The following is a 20834-nucleotide window of genomic DNA, read 5'->3' on the forward strand; positions in this document are numbered from 1 at the left end:
AGGAGCTGCCCACATAGTCTCATGTGTCTACTTGATCCAAGAAGCTCATTCCTCACCAGTGTCATTTTCTATCCCACAGTCCGGTCCAATCCCTGTCTGAAGAGTTGGCTTTGGGAGTGGTTCCTGTCTTGGGCTAATGGAAGGTCTGGGAACCATGACCTCCGGGGTCCTTCCAGTCTCAGTCAGATCATTAAGTCTGGTCTTTTTACAAGAATTTGAGGTCTGCATCCTACTGCTCTCCTGCTCGCTCAGGGGTTCTCTGTTACTTTCCCTGTCAGGGCCGTCATCGGTTGTAGCCGGGCACCATCTAGTTCCTCTGGTCTTAGGCTGATGTAGTCTCTGGTTTATGTGGCCCTTTCTGTCTCTTGGGCTCACAATTACCTTGTATCTTTGGTGTTCTTCATTCTCCTTTGCGCCAGGTGGGTTGAGACCAATTGATGCACCTTAGATGGCCACGTGCTAGCATTTAAGACCCGAGACACTACTCTCCAAAGTGCGATGCAGAATGTTTTCTTAACAGATTTTACTAAGGGCAGACATTTTTCATAGTTAAGCTAGACTACTGTTTGGTTTTAAGCAGACTTCAGGGGATATTTTTGCTTTAAGGTTTAAAGATCATGTCGAGGCAATAGTTTGGGGGGTTCATCCACCCTCCATGGCTCCAGAAAGTCTGGAGTCTTAAGAATTTGAAATTCTGTTTTGTATTTCCCCTGCTTTTGATCAGGATCCTTCTATGAAATCTCTGCTCAAAATGCTCAGTAATGGCAACCAGGCACCATCCAATTCTTCTGGTCTCAGGGCAAAGGAGGCAGTTTTTCATGGAGGCAATTAGCCACATATTTCACATCCTCTATTGCTCCAGGAAATAGAGACTGGGTGGCTGCTTAAGACTACAGGTACTACGTAAGGAACTAGGAGGTAGAAATGAAAGAAGCACTAAAGGTGTTATTAGGCCCATTAACTGGGATGTCCCATGAAACCATGACTCTAAACCTCCAAACCAAGGAACCAAAACCCATGAAGTGTTTGGTTGTACACAGCAGCCTCAGCAGCTAATACCTTTTTTTTTTTGTCATTGTTGTAAACGTTATCTATCACAGAATTTTTCCCAATTCGACTTTTTACAGGCATACAGCTTTTTGACAGCAATTACAATAATCAGCTGTGTAACCTTACCCTTAATCAATGCAATTCTTCTAACACCATTAAGCCCCACTCCCCCCGCCCCACACCCCCCGTAACCATTAATAAACTTTGGTCTCTATACATTTGCTTTTTTTTGCTTTCTATATAAGTGAGGTCATACAATAGTTGCCCTTTTGTGAATGGCTTATTTCGCTCAGCATGTCTTCAACCATCTATACTATAGCATGTACCAAGATTTCATTTCTCTAACTGCCTGAGTAGCATTTCATTGTATCTATGCACCACATTGTGTTTATCCATTCATCTGTTGATAAGCATTTAGGTTGTTTCTACCTTTTAGCTGTTGTGAATAGTGCTGCAATGAACACTGGTGTAAATGTCTCTTTTTGAGTCTCTGCTTTCAAGTCTTTTGGGTATATACCTAGGAGTGGAATTGCTAGGTCATATGTTGTTGCTGTTAGGTGCCATCGAGTCAATTCCAACTCACAGCGACCCTATGTAAAACAGAACAAAGCATTGCCCGGTCCTGCACCATCCTCACAATCGTTGCTATGTTTGAGCCCACTGCAACCACTGTGTCAATCCTCTAGGGACCAGTCCCTAGAGAAGGACATCATGCTTGGTAAAACAGAAGGTCAGCAAAAAAGAGGAAGACCCTCAACGAGATGGACCGGACACAGTGGGTCATATGGTAGTTGTATTTTTAGTTTTTTGAGGAACTGCCACACTCTTTTCCACAATGGCTATACCATTCTGCATTTTTTTTACCAGCAATGGACAAGGGTTCCAATTTCCCCACATTCCTATCAACATTTGTTATTTTCCGTTGTTCCTGTTGGTTTGTTTCTATCTTACTCGTCCTAGTGGGAGTGAAGTGGTATCTCATTATGATTTTGATTTGCATCCCTCTGATGGCTAAAGACCCTGAGTATCTTTTCATGTATTTGGTGGTCATTTTAATGTCCTCTTTGGTGAAATGTCCATTCAAGTTCTTTGCTCATTTTATGACTAAGTTATTTGTCCTTTTGTTGTTAAGTAGTCAAAGTTTTATATATATTTTGGTTATTAGATTCTTATCAGATGTATGGTTTCCGAAGATATTCTCCCAGTTGGTAGCCTGTCTTTTCTTTTCTTTTTTGGTAAAGTCTTTTGATAAACAAGTCTTTAATTTTTATGAGGTCCCATTTATTTATTTTGTCTTTTCTTGTTTATGCTTTTGTTATTGCATTAGACAATCCATTTTTAAAACCTAGGCCTGACAGTGTTGCCCCTGCATTTTCTTCCAAGAATCTTACAGTTTCAGTTTGCACATTTAGGTCCTTAATCTAATTTGAATTTGTTTTTGTGTAGAGACTGTAAACAGACTGTTAGGTTTTTTTTTTTGTTTACCAGTAAAAGCACAACCCCACATGTGTACTTGAACTAAACTGTACCTGTCTAGTGACTTTAGGGCTTTTGAATAAACAATACGGTATTATAGGGAGTGTCCACAAGAAGGATTCCAAATGCAGCGACACAGACACAGATCTACAGAGAACACTAGAGAGTAGTACAGTTGAGGAAGCCTTTTTTGTTTGATTCTGAAACTCTTTATGGAAGTGAAAACTCAAAGACTCTTTCTCTTTCTTCAGCTTATTATAAATGAGTTAGGTTCCAAAAGTTTTGTATACCAAAATGGTAGCTTGAAAATCAGAACACATTTCCCCAAAGAAGTAACATTAAAAACAGCAGTTAAGTACCCTAGGCTAACTCACCAACCCTTACCAATTCACAACAGAGGGGAAATGTACAAAAGAAAAGGAAGCACTGTTGAAACACAGTCTACAAAAAAAGTCAATACCATAGGAAAGAATTTCTCATTAGTTTGAAAACCAATTATTGAGATTTAAAATGTTTACTAAGGAGCCCTGGTGGCACAATGGTTAAGCACTTGGTGGCTAACCCAAAGGTTGGTGGTTCCAATCACTCAGTGGCTCTACGGGAGAAAGACAGTAAAGATTACAGCATAGAAAACTCTATGGGGCAGTTCTACTCCGTCACATGGGCTTGCTAAGAGTAGAAATGGACTTCGGGGCACCCAACAACAAGGTGTTTACTTACAGGAAGACAATGGTGTTTCCGAGGGACCCTCTGGGACCGCATTTCATGTGCTTCTCCTGAATCTGTAGCACAAGCTTCGTTTCAAAATGTGGAATCTGAAGAGCTGCCTTATCTCTCAAGGTAAAGTCTCCATACGCCAGGAGGGACGTGGAAGGTTCTGGAGACTAAAGCAAACCTTGAACTTTTATTCTTCATATGATCATCTTAAGCCACTAAGAACTCTTTTGTGTGGTGAATCCTATGGGTGGGGAAGCTCCTTGAATTCAAACTGTTTGGTTCCTCCAAAATAAAAGATGATTTTTAAAAACTGTGTAAAGGGGAAGAATAAACTTCCTTCTCATCTTCCGGTATGGTAGACAAAATAATGGCCCCCCCAAAGATATCCCCATCCTGATCCCTAGAACCCTTGAATATGTCACCCTACATGGCAAAGGGGAATTAAGGCTGCTGATGGAATAAAGGTTGTTAATCAGCTGACACTAAAACTGGGAGATTATACCGGTGGATACAATGTAATCACAAAGAACCTAGTAACAGAAAGCCAGGAGGCTAGAAAGAGATGAGAAGCTGCTACCCGATGGCTTTGAAGATGGAAGGGGCTATAAACCAAGGAATGCAGGCGGCCTCTAGAAGCTGGAAAAGGCAAGGGAATGGATTCCCGCCTAGACACTCTAGAAAGGAGCAGCACTGCTGACACCTTGGTTTTACACTGGTGAGACCTTCTGGACATCTCACCTCCAGAACTCTTAAGATAATAGAGTTATGTGTTTTAATCCAGCAAGTGTATGGTAATGTGTTACGGCAAATTCATGTCATGCCTGGCAGCGAAGCAGTCACTGTATTAAAAACAACCAGGCCAACCGCTTCCTGCCTGGGCCCAGTGGGTAAGAATATTAGGCGGGGCCAGAGAAGAAAGCCCAGGTGAACACAGGGTCTGTGAGAAATTCATTGGAAAGGGGGTAGAGAGAATAGCATACAAAGCTGGCAAAGCCTTCTCTGCCCCAGTGAGCAGAAAGACAGAAGTGTGGACCGGCTGGAAAATCTTTTGGGACCAGCCGGCTGGGTGATTTTTTCTGATCACAAGAGGAAAACATATACTGCTTTGACTTGGAAGGTACAAACGCCTGGCAGACACCTGTCCCAGTATGCTCTGAGTGTAAAGCCACCCGTGAGTCCTGAGAACAAACTGTTATTCATAACCCCACTGCTTCACCAGTAGGTAGCTCTTCAATGAGTTACCTGTAAACAAACAGAATACCCTAACAACGCTCTTTACTCTTTACATTTTAACAGACTGCATGTCAAACTACGCTCCCTAAAATATAAATAAGGAGCAAAAGCCACTTACGTCATCTTAGCCAGTAAACCAGGGTTTGGTCCCATTTAACAACATCAGCACTTTAAATTCTGCTGCATTCAAACTTCGCTACCAAACCACAGAAGTTCACCACAGGTTCTGTTTGATTCATCAGGAATAAAATGTTAATACATTAACTAAAGCATTGAAAATAACCTTTTACAACCTCTGCAACTTCAGACTACTTGCAGGACCAATGGTGGCCGACAGCTTCTAGAGTGACGTTAGCTGGAGGAGAACCGTGAAGCTGCCAGCTTTCATCACGTTGGAGAGCTGGGAGTGTAGCGTGGTTACTATGCCTTCTGCCGTCTATCTGCACAGACAAGAATGTAAACTTTCCAGGCTTCACAGACCGGCGCCTTGAGCCGCAGCTTATTTACCCAGGAGCAGCGGCCGGAGTCCACAGCTGCCCGGGGACGCCGGCCGAGGTGCTGGCGCCAGGACAGCACCCTGAGCGCCCCGTCCGCGGCCGGGCAGGCCCGGGGGCAGGACGCGTCCCTGTGGAGGCCGCCTGCCATGTGTGTCATTTCATCTCCGAACAAAGAAATGGACCGGGGCTCACAACTTGCGAGCACCGAGGGCCGGAAACTATGGAGAAGGCCGACCGGGCCGACGGGGAACTTGAACGTGCGCTCGGACGGCGACGAAGGAGGCGCTGCCGGGTGACAGCAATCGCGACCCCACCCGGAGACCGCCGACCCAGGAGACCCGGGGTTCAGAGACCCCCGGTCCCGGAGACCCCCGCCCCGGAGACCCCCGGCGCCGGAGACCCCCGCCACGGAGAACGCAGCCTCGGAAACCCCCGCCCCGTGACCCCGGCCTCGGAGACCCCCGGCCTCGGAAACCCCCGCCCTGGCGATCCCGGCCTCGAAGACGCCGCCCCGGACACCCCGGCCCCGGCGACCTGGGCCCAGGAGACCCTCTCCCCTCAGCGCTCTCGGCCCCGGCGATCCCGGCCCTGCGACCTCCGGCGACCCGACCCCGGTGCCCTCAGCCGTCAGCGTCCCAGCCCCCGGAGGCGACCCCCGCCCCCGGAGGCGACCCCGGCCCCGGCGACCCCCACAGCCCCTCACAGCCCGCAGCACCCCCGGATCTGCGACCCGGCTCCACTCAGCGCCCCCGACGACGCCACCCGGCGCCCCTCAACGCCCCGAGCCGCCGTCCCTGGAAGCCCGCCCGCCTAAGGGCCGCCGGGCGGTCTAGACACCCGAGGATAAAGGCAGGAAGCGGGGGGGCGTCCGGCTGGCTAGCCGGGCCGCGGGCTGCACTGACCGTAGCTGTCGTCCTCCTCCATGGTGCTGGCGCCGGGCTCCGCGGCCCCGGCTGCCGCTCGCCTTACAGCTCCGTCCCGCGCCGCCAGCCCCGCCGGCTCGCCTCGGCTCGGAACCCCGCCCCCCGCGCCCCCGGCACCTCGACTCCGGGGCGCCCCGCCCGCCGCGCGCACGCGCACCGCCGGCCCGTGCCGCCAGCAGGACCCGCGCCTGCGCACGCGCCCCCGCATGCCCTGAGGCTCCGCCCCCGGAACCCTGAAGCCCCGCCTCGGCCCTCGTCCGCACACGCCTCCGGCACGTGGCCTGGCGCCCTGGCCTGCGCCTGCGCAAGCTGCCCGGCCGGCATGAGGCACCGCCCCCAGGCCTGAGGCCCGCCCGGCTCCCGCTTGCGCACATCCCAGGCACGCGGCCGCCGCCCAGGCCCGCGCCGGGGCACGCGCGCCCGCCCAGCCCGCCAAGAATTCCCGCCCCTGGACCTGAGGCCCGCCCCCGCCCCCGCTCGCCCACATCCCAGGCACGCGGCCGCCGCCAGGGCCCACACCTGCGCAAGCGCGTCCCAGCTCCGCCCCCGCCCGGAGGCCCCGCCTCCAGACCGCGCCCCTGGTTGGCCACGCCCCACGCACAGCTCCTGCGCTCCTGGGACTGAGCGGTTTCGGGTTTCGCAAGGGCTCGAGGACGTCGGGGTGCGTCCCCACAGGGCCACAGCCGGGGGTTTCGGAGCGGCTATGGTCGTGCCCGGCTTGAAGGGCAGCTGGTCCCCGCTGACGTCAGCTTTAAAGGGCGGCACCACCCGCCTGCTGGGCCGGGAGTTGGGGGCCCCCGCCTTTGGAAAAGGTCGCAGAAGCGATTCGGAGTGGTTTCCTTCTGCTGCTCAACCTTCTGAGCTTAACGAATGTCCTGAGTTTACGGCCTTCCCACTTCCGTTCTGTGCCCTCTGAGTTTACCCGGATCAAGTGGCAAAGGAGGCATCCCGGCCTTAAGCACTTCGGGGTCTCGGTGAAGCCCCACTTTTCTAGACTGTCCCCTGCGTGCTTCATTCGCCTGCATGGGCGGACCGGTCCTGAGCTGCGCGTTCAGCGGGGTACCTGAGGCTGCGGTGCTACACACTCCAGGTGCATTACTCCTCCGCAGGTGTACTTAGTTAACCAGTGCGTGGGCGACCTACGAACCGGAAGGGCTCTTAGCATCCTGCCCGGAACCTTCAGGCAAGAAAATTGAAGCCCAGCGAGGTCAAGGGCCAAGGTCACAGCAGGCTTCTGGCCAGGGTATCTTCCAACTTTGCAGGCTAAACCCCACCCTGCTCTGTATAATTTGTTACAACCGCGTGTGGATCTACAATTATCTCAAAAAGTTTAATTTTTTAAAAAAGGAATTACAACATATAAAGGAAAAAAATAAACCCCACCCAGCCAGCTACCTTCCTGTATGGCTTTTTAAGATAATTGCTTAAAATGCAGCAAGAAAACGCAAAAAGGGGCCAAATGAGACACTGGGAGACTTGGAAGCCTTTTCTCTTTCTTGTGACAAAGAGGAAATCCCCCACATTGCAAAAAGGCACCTCGGAATCCACCTTCCACCCTACTCATGGCTCCCCTCTCCCTACACAGCGCTGCGGGGGACTCTGTGGAGATCCTTGGGCCTCTGGAGTAGGAGAAGCTGCAGAACTCGCTGGCTCTCCTGTCCTGAGCCCACGACCGTCTTTGCTGATTTAGCTGCCGTGGCTGTTCCTTCCTGAGGGTTTCGGCCTAATCTGTAATAATCGCTCAAGACCTTTAGGTCTAGTTTTAATGTATTTTAACCCCAAATGCACTAACTTACATTTGTCCCCTTTAAATATTCACTGACAGATACAAATGCTATATATACATATATATGTGCTGGTACAGATGTATGCATAAACTTTATTTTTTAGGAAGGATATGCAAAAATTTAACGGGAATAAACTGTGGGAGGAGGGACTGGGAGGGGGAGATGGAGACCTACTTTTCATTCTACACTTACTTTTTCACTATCTTTCTGTACTGTTTGGCTGTTTTTTAAACATGCGAGTGCATTACTTTTTTTAATTTAAAAAATTATGGGAAATGCCTCTTTCCTAGCCACTCCCAGATATATAAGTTTATTCTTGGTTTGGTGCTAGCAATAAAAATTACAAAAGCGTCAGTAGGGAGGGACCTTCAGGACCCACTGGTCCACATGGGGGTAGTTCAGGACCCTCCCTGTGTGGGTGGCATGCAGCAACACCTTTCACAGTGACCCAGCTGCTCCAGGAGATGTCCTCTCTTGGGACAGCTGCATCAAGGAGGTGTGAGCTCACCACAAGGCCCATTTCATTACTGGTCAGCCCTCAAGTCTGCTTCCCGGTACTGCCCAAACATTCACTGGGTCCAAGGAACAGAGATAAGGTATTTCCTCTTATGGAGAGGGGGCAGATTCAGAATTAGGGAACTCTGCTTTTATTCCTGATGTCCTTTTAATTAGCTTGCGACCTGGGCAAATATCTCAGCCTCCTGGGCCTGTTTCCCACAACTGATGCACTGGGAATCGATCCCCAAAGTGTCACCAGATCTGTCATCGTCTCCCATCCGAATTCTTCTATGCAGCTGGGAGTATTGCCCTTAGATGAGACTGACTTCAACATACCAGCAGAAGGAGGCCTAGTCTTTACTTCCCCTCCAGGGTGTGGCCCTGGCCCACCCTTCCTGTGGCTAAGAAAATTGTCCTTTCACTAACCAACATCCCCTACCACCTTCATGAACTGATTGGCCAGGCTTCAGTGAAGAACACTGGTGTCTCTTAAAAAATCTAAGAAGATAGTCTCTGTTTCCTTGGGCACATTCCCTCAAGCTTCTTTCAAAGAAAAAAAATAAATAAAGAGCTCCAGTAAATTAGACACTTCCCTTGTATAAATTATATCAACATGCTAGAAGATGGATTTCGTGGATCTCACCAGATTGCCCGGTTTGTTGTCGTTGTTAGGTGTCATTCAGTTGGTTTCAACTCATAGCGACCCTGTGTAAAACAGAACGAAACACTGCACAGTCCCGCACCATCCTCACAATTGTTGCTATGTTGAGCCCATTGTTGCAGCCACTGTGTCAATCCATCTTACTGAGGGTCTTCCTGTTTTTTGCTGACTCTCGACTTTACCAAGCATGATGTCCAGTGAACAGGTGGCTACAGCGCAAGGGGAAGGAGCCCTGGTGGCACAATGGTTAAGCGCTTGGCTGCTAACCAGAAGGTTGGCAGTTTGAACCCATCAGCTGCTCTGTGGGAGAAAGATGTAGCAGTCTGCTTTGTAAAGATTTACAGCCTAGGAAACCCTATGGAGCAATTCTACTCTGTCTTAGAGAGTTGCTGTGATTTGGAATCAACTCGATGGCAATGGGATGGTATAAAGCAGGGAATCACATGCTGGCCAACATTTCCTGTGTTCTTGGCTTTGCACACCTGCACTTCGTGATCTCGCTGTACTTTCTTCCTAGGGGCCGAGCCTTAGGACACGCTCAGAATTGATCCCAGTCGGATCTGGCAAATCGCTTCCAAATTGTTCATACCAGGAGCAGAGGCGCACTGGGTCTCGCCCCAATGTCTGCCATCTGCTCCGTTTTTATCCCCTGTTGTTGTTAGGGGCCATCGAGTGGGTTTCGACTCACAGCGACCCTATGTACAACAGAATGTAACACTGCCCAGTCCTGTGCCATCCTCATAATCATTGTTACGCTTGAGCCCATTGTTGCAGCCACTGTGTCAGTCCATCTCATTGAGGGTCTTCAGCTTTGTCGCCGACCGTCTACTTTACCAAGCATGGTGTCCTTCTCCTCATCACCTGAACTCTTGCTTAATAAACAAAACTGGGGAGAAAAGCAATTCAGGTAACACAAGGACTCGGATGACACCTTAATTCTCTTTAACAACACCCCAGACTCTTATCTGAATTTATCTGAACACACCTAGTGAAGAGATGAGGATGAGGGACTTGAACTATTGCTAATTACTTAGGTTAGAATAGGGATTCTTGAGCTATTCCTAATTGCTTAGATTAGCATAGGGATTTTTGAACTATTGCTAATTACTTAGAATAGTATCATTCTTGATTGTTCACAAATTCTGTTAATTTGCATTGTTTCATTAGAACCGAGTTTGTAAAGAGCAGGTCAGTACTCTTCAAGGAGGTGAATCCATTAGTTGCACAGAAGAGCAAACAGAATAAAACAGAGAGGGACCAGAGTGTATCACATAAGACCCATTTCTGTTCTGGTCTCCTAAGAATGCTGGCATGTGTACTTTGGATTATTGTTGTCATTGGGTACCCTCAAGTTAATTCCAAATCCTAGCGACTCCATGTGACAGAGTAGACCTACCCCATAGGGTTTTCTAGGCTGTAATCCTTACAGGAGCAGATCGCCAGGTCTCTCTCCCATGGAGTCCCTGGTGGGTTTGAACCGCTGACCTTTTGGTTAGCAGCCGAGCACTTAACCATTGTGCCACCAGGACTCCTTGTACTTAATAGGGATGTAAAATGTATTTCTCACTGTGGATCACTGTCAAAGACTACTCCACTCGGTCAGAGCCGTGATTCGGAAGCAGCGGTTAGATACGATTTCCACACCATAGGCTTGGAAGCTGAGGTTGGGGTGTAGGCTTCTTACAGGTGGGAGCCAAGTCCACCTCATTCATTGGTTGTATCCCCAGCCCACAAACCAAAAGGAGACCTCAACAGAGAGTGAGCAGAGGAAGGGGCACTGAGGAGCCACGTGACACGAGTCTGGCGCAGACATGTGCTGCACATTAATCCCCACACACTTAGTCATCCAGTCACCGCTTGTTGGGGCCCTGTGCTGTGCTGAGCACCGTTCACGGATACAGCCCTGAAAACAGACACAGGAAAGCCTACCCGCAGGGACTCCCACCCCAGTGGGCTTTCAGACTGGCTAGCAGGCTCCGTGGAGCCCTGATGGTGCAGTGGTTAAGAGCTCAGCTGCTAACCAAAAGGTAGGCAGTTCAAATCCACCAGCCAGTCCTTGGTACCCCATGGGGCAGTTATACTCTGTCCTGTAGGGTCACTATGAGTCGAATATCAACTGAATGGCAATGGGTTTAGCAGGGTCCATGGGAACGGGGAGCCTCGCCAACCTCTGGAAGAACTGGTTGGCTGGGAAATGGGAGGAGGGGAGAAGCTTCATATATACCTGGTAAACCTGTATACCTATACAGGTTTTTCTTGTTTTAAACTGACTTTTAAAATTAAATTTAGGTGGCACTTACAACCTGACATACCATGGGAAGGAATTTTACAACCCTCTTACGAGCCTCCCAAAGGCCCACATTTTAGCTGGTTCCTTCTTCTAAACCCAGTAATTCTGTTTCCTTGCCTTTCCATTTTCCCAACAGGATGAATGAGGTGGTGGGGGGTGCCAAGCAGAAAATGCAAGCTGGAGGCCTCAGGGGAAAGGGGAGGACAGTGTCCGTTTTCTATATGACCACTGACACCCCTCCCTCTACTCCAATGTGCTAAAGGAACAGATAAAGGAAGGAAGGACCGAGGACAAAACAGAAGACTATGGCGTGTGGGATATTCCACAGAGGGCAACCCAACAGAAAACCAAGACTCCATCCAAGGCTTCCCTCAACACACAATTACAAAGGCTACCTGATGGGCCATTACTTGAAGCCCTGCCAAGGCCAGAGGTGGGGATGGGAGGGGCAGCAGGGGGTGGAGGGGAGGGCTCAGAAATACATTGGCATAACCCCTGCTTCACAAAAAGTGAAGCTAGGCTGATCATCCGCCCCATGAGCAAGGCAAGAGGGACCTCAGCTGGGAGAAAGCTCTCCTGCAAGCCAGCCTGCCGACACCTCCCCGCCCAGGTGTGGTGGGCTGAACACAGTGTTTAGAACAAGTATTTCATTGAGGTGTCCTCAGTAAACACAATACAGAGGTACTCAGCAGCTAGCCCCAGGAGCAACCCTCATCTGGACTTCCAGTTCTGCAGACGGGGCTTAGTTTAGGGGTAGGGGACGGCGGGGAAGAAAGGGTGCTTGACACGTGCAAGAGACTGGGGAGCAAATCTACTTGCCCAGGCTGAGACTGGGGCATTGTCTCGCTTTCAACCCCCCCAGATTTTATTTTGTTAAAGCTTGAAATTTCTTCTCCCTATGAATAGCACTTATAATCTGTTCGTAATGGAGCTTGATTGTATCCAGCTGTCAGCAACCGTTTCCGTGCCATCCAAGAGACAGCTGGCCCCGTACCACGGCTCGGGTTTCACTCGAAATAGAGAGGGGCGGGCGAGTGCTCCAGTCCCCACTAGACTTCCCCAAAATGGGGTACTCAGGCTTAGCAAAGACAGCTAAGAGAAGTGGGGCAAGAATTTCCGAGCTGGTGACGTGGTTTTCTACGCAGAGCCCAGATGCAAGGTGACAGCCATGCTTCCTCCAGCAGCCTTTCCAGTTCACTCACTCAGCAAACACCTACGAGTAGCCAGTGAGGAGCCAAGCAGACCTGGTGGTGCAGTGGTTAAGCGCTCAGCTGCTAACCAAACCCACCAGCCACTCTACGGGAGAAAAGACCTGGTGATCTACTTCCGTAAAGACCACAGCCTTGGAAACCCATGGGGCTATTCTACTCTGTCTTATATGGTCACTATGAGTCAGAATGACTTGATGGCAATGGGTTCCACTTCAGTTTTTTAGTAAGGAGCCCCGGTGGTGCAACGGTTAAACGCTCCGCTGCTAACCAAAAAGTTGGCAGTTTGAATTCATCCAGCTGCTCCTTGGGAGAAGGACCTGGCAGTCTGCTCTTGTAAAGATTACAGCCTAGGAAACCCTATGGGGTAGTTCTACTCTGTCACATGGCTCGCTATGAGTTGGAATCAACTCGACAGTGTCTAATAACAACACGTAAGCCCTTAGCACTGGCATTGTCTATGGCCAGTGGCCAGTGCTTCCCGCTAGTGCCTGGCAATGGGAAGTATCGAACCACAGCCACATAGGACAGAAAATGGCAGAATAATACATTTAAAAGAAAAAAAAAAAGTACAGTAAGCAGAGATCATTTCTACTATCACAAGGGCCAAAAGCTACATCAGGGGCATTTGAATAATCCCCCTCTTCTCATGGACTAATAAAGGTTATTAAATTTCATTAAAAACATGGCCATGGAAGTCATGGGTCTGCATAAGAGAACCTGAATCCCCTATATACATTTCAAGGCAAGTGTGTGGCACGGACTTAGAATCCTCATGTTAAAATCTGGTCCAGTTCTGGTTCTGTGCTGTCTAAATACTTAGAACCTGCTGGAAGGGATGGCAGTTTTGTGACTGTGTTTCTCAGAACCATGTCCAGTGGGTGTTTATTTAGTGGCCCAGCCCTACCTGTTCCTCTAATCACCACCCTACCCCAACCTGACTCTACCTGAACCCTTTAAAGCAGGAACAATGTACAGCAACCTTTCCCTGAGAAATCAACTAGCAGAAGCAATGATTCAAGACAGACTGTTTAGGGCAGCCTCATTCATAAACTTGGGAGCCTCAACAAGGCTGATTTCCTAAACTCTTAGGTGGCTTCCCAAGGATCGCAGATGGCATGTAGGGTGGCCCCTCAGAGGTCACCTAAGGGCAGTGGAAGACCACGGAGGCAGGGAAGGTCTCGATCACTGCATTCACCTCCTAGGGGCGTCCTAACAAGTACCCCAAATGGGGTGGCTTAATACAATAGACACTGATTCTCTCACAGTTCTGGAGGCTAGGAGTGCAAATTCAGGGTGTCAGCAGAGCCATGCTCTCTGAAGGCTCTAGGGAGGAATCCTCTCTTGCCTTTCTCTCTCCTAGCTTCTGGTGGCTCCTGGCAATCCTCAGCATTCCTTGGCCTACAGATGCATTAGGAGCCCTGGTGGTGTAATGGTTAAGCACTCAGCTGCTAACTGAAAGGTTGATGGTTCAAACCCACCAATGGCTCGGGAGAAAGACCTGGTGATATGTTCTTGTAAAGATCACAGCCTAGGAAACTCTATAGGCAGTTCTACTCTTTCTGTAGGGTCGCTATAGGGCCGCTTGACGGCACCCAACATCAATATAGATGCATTACTCCAATTTCCATCTTCACATGGCTGTTTCTTCCCTTTTATAAGAATGCAGTCTTATGGGATTAGAGCCCACCCTACTCCAATATAAGCACATGTTAATGTGATAACATCTTCAAAGTCCCTATATCCAAACAAGGTCACACTCCCAGGTATGGGGGTGGGGGAAGAATGTCAGGACTTCAACATATCTTCTTTGGGGACATGATTCAACCCATAACAATCACAACAGACAACAGGCTGTAAATTACCTTACAGCTCATGGGAAATGACTTCACCAGAGTTTCTTGTCTTAAAAGATGGTGCTGGGGGCCAGAAAAGGGGAGAAGGATGCAGGGCAAGACTGGAGGGTCGGAATTGGTTAGAAGATTATTCAGGCGACCAGGGGAAAAAGAAGGGGGACCCAAACAGAGAGGGAGGTAGTAGGGATGAAAACAGAGGGAGTAATTCCAAGGTAGCCAGGTAGAAAGATCAGACTTTTCATAACTACTGTGTGTGGGAGCCAGGAGTGCGGAGGTTCCAAAGACAGCGGCCCCATGTCTAGCTTGGTTAACAGGGCAGTTGGTGGGACCCCCAACTAGGGTAGAGATCCAGGGAGAGCTGAACACAGGTAAGTGGAGGGAAGACAAACCAAGGAATGTGTCAGGAGGATATCCAGTGAGACACGCTGAGTAGAGTTCATGGATCCCGGGCTGTTGTTGTTAGGTGCTGTCGAGTCAGTTCCGACTCAGGGCAACCTGATGTACAACAGAATGAAACACTGCCTGGTTCTGCGCCACCCTCACAATCCTTATGCTTCAGCCCGTGTTTACAGCCACTGTGTCAATCCACCTCGCTGAGAGTCATCCTCTTTTTCGCTGATGCTCTACTCTACCAAGCATGATGTCCTTCTCCAGGGACTGGTCCCTCCTGAGAACATGTTCAAAGTATGTGAGATGAAGTCTCACCATCCTCACTTCTAATGCCTAGTCTGGCTGTACTTCTTCCAGGAAAGATTTGGTGGTTCTTCTGGCCCAAAAAAAACCCACTGCCGTCGAGTCGATTCCGACTCATAGCAACCCTGTAGGACAGAGTAGAACTGCCCCGTAGAGTTTGCCTGGTGGATTCGAACTGCCGACCTTTTGGTTAGCAGTTCTATCACTTAACCACTACGCCACCAGGGTATATTCAACATTCTTTGCCAACACCATAATTCAAAGGCATCAATTCTTCTTCGGTCTTCCTTGTTCACTGTTCAGCTTTCATGTGCATATGAGGCAACTGAAAACATCATGGCTTGGGTCAGTCACACCTTAGTCCTCAAAGTGATATCTTTGCTTAAGAGATCTTTTGCAGCAGATTTGCCCAATGTAATGTGTCTTTTAATTTCTTGACTACTGCTTCCATGGGCGTTGATGGCAGATCCAAGCAAAATGAAATTCTTGACAACTTCAATGTTTTCTCCGTTTATCATGATATTGCTTATGGTCCAGTTGCGAGGATTTTTGTTTTTTGTTGAGGTGTAATCCCTACTGAAGGATGTGGTCTTTGATCTTCATCAGTAAGTGCTTCAAGCCCTCTTCACTATCAGCAAGCAAGGTTGTGTCATCTGCATAAGGCAGGCTGTTAATGAGTCTTCCTCCTAATCCTGGTGCCCCATTCTTCTTCATATAGTCCTGCTACTTGGATTATTTGCTTAACATACAGATTGAATAAGTATGGTGAAAGGATACAACCTTGACACACACCTTTCCTGACTTTAAACTACACAGTATCCCCTTGTTCTGTTCGAACGACTGCCTGTTGGTCTAAGTACAGGTTCCTCATAAACACAATTAAGTGTTCTGGAATTTCCGTTCTTCACACTGTTATCCAAAATTTGGTATGATCCACACAACTGAACGTCTTTGCACAGTCAATAAAACACAGGTAAACATCTTCTTGGTATTCTCTGCTTTCAGCCAGGATCCATCTGACATCAGTAATGATATCCCTTGTTCCATCCCCTCTTCTGAATCTGGCTTGAATTTCTGGCAGTTCCCTGTCAATGTACTGCTGCAGCCGCTTTTGAATAATCTTCAGCAAAATTTTCCTTGTGTGTGATATTAATGACATTGTTCTATAATTTCCGTATTCTGTTGGATCAACTTTCTTTGAAATGGGTACAAATATGGATTTCTTCTAGTCCATTGGCCAGGTAGTGGTCTTCCAAATTTCTTGTCGTAGACAAGTGAGCACTTCCAGTGCTGCGTCCATTTATTGAAACACCTCAATTGATATTCCATCAATGCCTGGAGCCTCCGTTTTCTCCAATGCCGCCAGTGCAGCTTGGACTTCTTCCTATAGTACCATCGGTTCTTCATCATATTAGCACTCGCCAGATTAACATGTAAGGGACAGAGAAAGTGCAGAGCTTCAGAGGAGTGACAGTGGGGACACCTGGAGAGGAGGTTGCAAATGCCTGTCATACTAGGAGATGAGGTCACTGAGTGAAGCCATTGAGGGTGGAGCCAGACCCAGGCACACAGAGGGTGAAGGTAGAGGGAGCACATTTAGGCTGAGCGGGGACCCAGGGAAACGAGGGGACTTTTATAGGATGGGAGACGTTTCACCATGTTTATAAACTGAGGAAGAGTCAGGAGAAGGCAGGTGAAGAGTGAGCTGCAGGAGGCAGACAGGATAATTAATGGAGCAAGGTCCCCAAGGGGTGGAAGTGTTGGCCTCGGGAACACAGGAGAGGGTATAGCCCTGCACAGAGGGGCACCTCTTCCAGTGTCCACAGCAGAGGTCTTGACGGGGCAATGGTCAACAACTCATGAAGGGCTTTTCCATCTGAACATTTGACTTCCTTCTTGTACTCCCACCCCGACTGACCCGCCACTCATTTAAGAACCTTTGTATCAGAACAGTGGTTCTCCAGGTGCGGTCCTTGGACCAGCAGCTTCAGCATCCCCTGGGAGCTTGTTACCCGTGCCGTAGAGTCGATTCTGACTCATGGTGCCCCTACAGGACAGAGGAGAACTGCCCCATAGGGTTTCTAAGGCTGTAATCTTTACGGAGGAGCCCTGGAGGCACAGTGGTTAAGAACTTGGCTGCTAACCAAAAGGTCAGCAGTTCAAATCTACCAGCCGCTCCTTGGAAACCCTATGGGGCAGTTCTAGTCTGTCCTGCAGGGCCACTATGAGTCAGAATTGACTCGAAGGCAACAAGTTTGGTTTTTTGGTTTATCTTTACAGAAGCAGACTTCTCCCTCAAAGCAGCTGGTGGATTCGAACCACTGACCTTCCGGTTCGCAGCTGAGCGCTTAACCACTGTGCCACCAAGACTCCTTGGAAGCTCGTTAGGGAGGCAAATTGTCAGGCCCTACCCCAGACCTGCTGAATCAGAGACTTGGGGGATGGGGCCCAACAACCAATGTCCAACAAGCCCCAGGTGGTTCTGATGCTCACTTTAGTTTGAGACGCTGGACTACAAGAGTGGTTCTCAACCTTGTCCGCCTGCTAGGAGCACCCATGAGACTTACATGCAGATGCCCAAGCTGCACCCTAAGATTCTGATTAAACTTTCATTAGTACTGTATAGACCTCCGCCAGGTGTTTCTGCTACTCCGTGGGTGTGCAGAACCATGGATTAGAGAGAGAGAAGAACAGATGTTGATGGAGTTTTGGGTTTTGGGTGTTGCTGTTTTTATTTGGGGGAGGAAAGCCCTGTAGTAGGGTTAGAAATCACTTGCTAAGAATAACGGCTCAATGGCAGCAGAAGAGCAAAAAAATGGAATAACCACTGGAAGAATGGGAGAGTGGTGGCCTGAAGACCAGGGACAGAAGTCCTCAAAAGGCAAGCAGAGCCCAACTGAGCCAGACACCCGTGGATGTCCAGCCCCAAGGGCCAGCTGCAGAAAGAGCTTTGTCAATGGTGCTCAGCTGGTCCATCCAGGTGCAGAAGCAGGTAAGCAGCCAGTGTGGCTCAGGGGAGGAGCCAGTCAGGTGACTGGCCACGAGGTTGGAAGGTGGAGAAATAACTGCACTGCTGAGCACAACCAAGGGTTGGGCAACACATAATCTACCCGTCAATCCTATGAGCAGGATTACCACCCACCCCTTGCTTTACAGATGTCTTCATCTACACAGAGGTTCAAAGAAGTCAGAAGACTTGTTCTTGCCAACAAGAACGGGGCAGGGATCTATACCCTGGTATTCCTCACTCCACCACACGGCACTTTGCTGGGCTGATGGTCGCTCTCACACAGAACAGTGCCTAGTGCTTATAAATATCCACCCCTACACTTTTTCAAAATTGGAAGACTCAATTGTGACCTACTGCTACTTCTCACACCTGTGATTCTCCCTGGGTTCCCTGCTGTGACAGCAGGCAAATACCTTAATTGCCCCCTAGGCTTGGCTGGAATGTTGCCATCGAATCTGTCACCCACCTAAGACCTTCCTGATACCAGTGGCCCGCCATCTCCTTTTCTGGCTATTACTTGGCCCTGCCACTCAAGTGACTACTCTGGCCAGAAGTCATCTTAAACTATGCCCTGAACCTTCCATCTTACCTCCTCGTGATTCCATCTCCTAAATAGCCAAGTGACCCCACTCTCAGCCTCTAATGCTACCAACAGTCTCTCTGGTCCTGCCTTCTTGGCCAACATGTTGGCCGGATCCTCCTCACCTGTTTTCGCCACGTCACCCTCCCAGGTGGGCTCACAGGCTGCCATCAACCTGATGTATCTGACAGGCCCAGCAGTCCTCCTGCTTCAAATCATGCAGGAGCTGACTCAGCTCTCCACACGCACAAGGCCTAGCACCAACTGGCTCATGCCTGAATTTTCAATGGAAATATCCCCTGGGCTCTTCGTGATTACCTGATGGTAAATCCAAATGAGCTTGGCTCAGCTGGCTCCTACTAATCTTTGAATGCTCTTCTCAAAACACCATCTCCTCTCAAGGCCACCACAGGCAGAACTAGCCTCACCAGCCTCTTGGCTCCTACGTGTCTCACCAGCAGCGATCCTCAACAGACCCCAGGCTCTCTCATTCCTGCCCGTGAAGCCCAAAGCCTGCGAGAGCTCTGCCTCAGTCTTTTTATACACCCAGGACCAGCCACGGTGCTTGGAAGATAGCCGTTAGCCGCCATTGAGTCGGCCCGACTCATGGCCACCCCATGCACAATGGGATTGGACTGTTGTGCTCCAGAGGGTTTTTAAAAATAATATTTTATTAAGTTTTTGGTGAAAGTTTACACAGCAAGTTAGTTTCCCATTTGACAATTTCCACCCCAATTGTTCAGTGACATCAGTTACATTTATCACAATGCGCCAGCACTCTGTGTCCTGTTTGCTCCGTTTCCCGTCTCATTTCCCTGCCCCCTTATCATCTCATCCTTGATTTTGAGAAACTGTTGACCTTCCAGTCTTGTACTGATGGCTTTTAAGTAGAGCACTGATCTTTCAGGTAATATCCTTTACTTTGTGTGCCGCTCTACTTCACTCATAGGAGTTTCACTGGCTGGTTTTCAGCCGTAGATTGTCAGACCTTTCTTCCTAGTCCGTCTTAGTCTGGAAGCTCTGCTAAAACCTGTTCAGCATCCTAGCAACACACAAGCCTCCACTGACAGACAGATGGGTGGTGGCTGCACGTGAGGTGCGCTGGCTGCACGTGAGGTGCGCTGGCCGGGAATCAAGCCTGGCTCTCTTCCATGGAAGGCGAAAATTCTATCACTGAGCAACCAATGCTCCCTTGGAAATGAGTAGTAACTAGGAAAAAAGTATGGTCTCCTCTGCATCACCACCAGGCCCCCTGCCTTCCACTGGAACCTCCTCCACCCACCACTGCCCAGCCTGATTCTGAACCCTTTAATGTGGGCATGGCTGGTCCGAAGGGCCCCCGGGCGGCATCAGTGTGTAGTTCCAGGTGCTGACCTCCCTCACCTGTCCGTCCTCATTTTGACCTGTCTGACCAAATGTCTACAGTGACTGGGACAAAGAGTCCTGCACATAACCTTCGTGTGGAGTCTTAAGTAGTCACTAAAGAGGCAGGGAGGTGCTGGACATCAGGTAACGGACTAGCCAAGCAGAACTCAGAACCCACTTAAGCTAGAAACGCACCTCTGCCCCAGGGTTCCAGGGCTTCTCAGTTATCCGTTCACTATTGCTGCTTGTGCTGAATTTCACCTCCTGATCACTGGCCATCTTTCCCAGTCTGGCCTCCATTTCCACAACACATGAAGCGTACCAGATCGCGGCCCCTCCTGCTTAGCACAGACCACTGCTGCTGGGTGTGGCCCGGTCTGACAAGGCCAGCGCTTTTCCAGGAGTCTAACTTAAATTTCTGTGTCTATGGAAAACTCCAGTCCACACTAAGAGCGAGCCTCTCCTCATCAAGGCCCCCAGCCTGATGCTGGAGAACACCACTGGGCTCACCCATGTAGGTCAAGGGCCGGAACTGGCTGAGCTGTGAGCCTGGCTGTGCACTAGCCATGCCGGAGGCATCCCAAACGCAGAGGCCCTGCTTCACCTGCACCACCTGTGAGGAAAACACTGACCTCAGCAAAGTCCAGAATAACAGGCTCATCTCTCTCTGCAGAAATTCAGACATTATCCAGTTGAAAAACAATCAATGAAACCTCACTGGAATGATATTCTTTCCAAGTTTCCTTGATACAGCATTTATTAAAATTGCCCACACTGTTCAGTGAGCTGCTTTAAAAGCCGTGTCTGGACTTTTATGCTTAGCTAAAACCTGCTGGAGACTTTTCTACCGCAGGGACCTGAGAGTCCCCAGTTCCTGACAGTGACTGAGTGCACAAGGACCACCTTTCACTTGGACTGGTGGTCACAGACTGGGCTTTGGATGTTAACATTTTAAAAAATCAAAGGAAAAAAAAATGAAGACACAGGCAG

At 49.3% G+C, this 20834-nt stretch overlaps 1 protein-coding gene across 1 annotated transcript in view; it reads right to left on the reverse strand.

Moving 5' to 3' along the window:
- CYTH1 (cytohesin 1) overlaps positions 1-6009 on the reverse strand; it is a 110890-nt gene extending 104881 nt beyond the window's left edge. Inside the window, exon 1 of the mRNA XM_049861536.1 lies at positions 5876-6009. Coding sequence (XP_049717493.1) covers positions 5876-5897 — 22 coding nt within the window. The 5' untranslated portion in view covers positions 5898-6009. The remainder of the gene's footprint in view (positions 1-5875) is intronic.
- Positions 6010-20834: the final 14825 nt, after the last annotated feature.

This window comes from Elephas maximus, chromosome 19 (genome assembly GCF_024166365.1).
Source record: "Elephas maximus indicus isolate mEleMax1 chromosome 19, mEleMax1 primary haplotype, whole genome shotgun sequence".
Classification (NCBI taxonomy): domain Eukaryota; kingdom Metazoa; phylum Chordata; class Mammalia; order Proboscidea; family Elephantidae; genus Elephas; species Elephas maximus.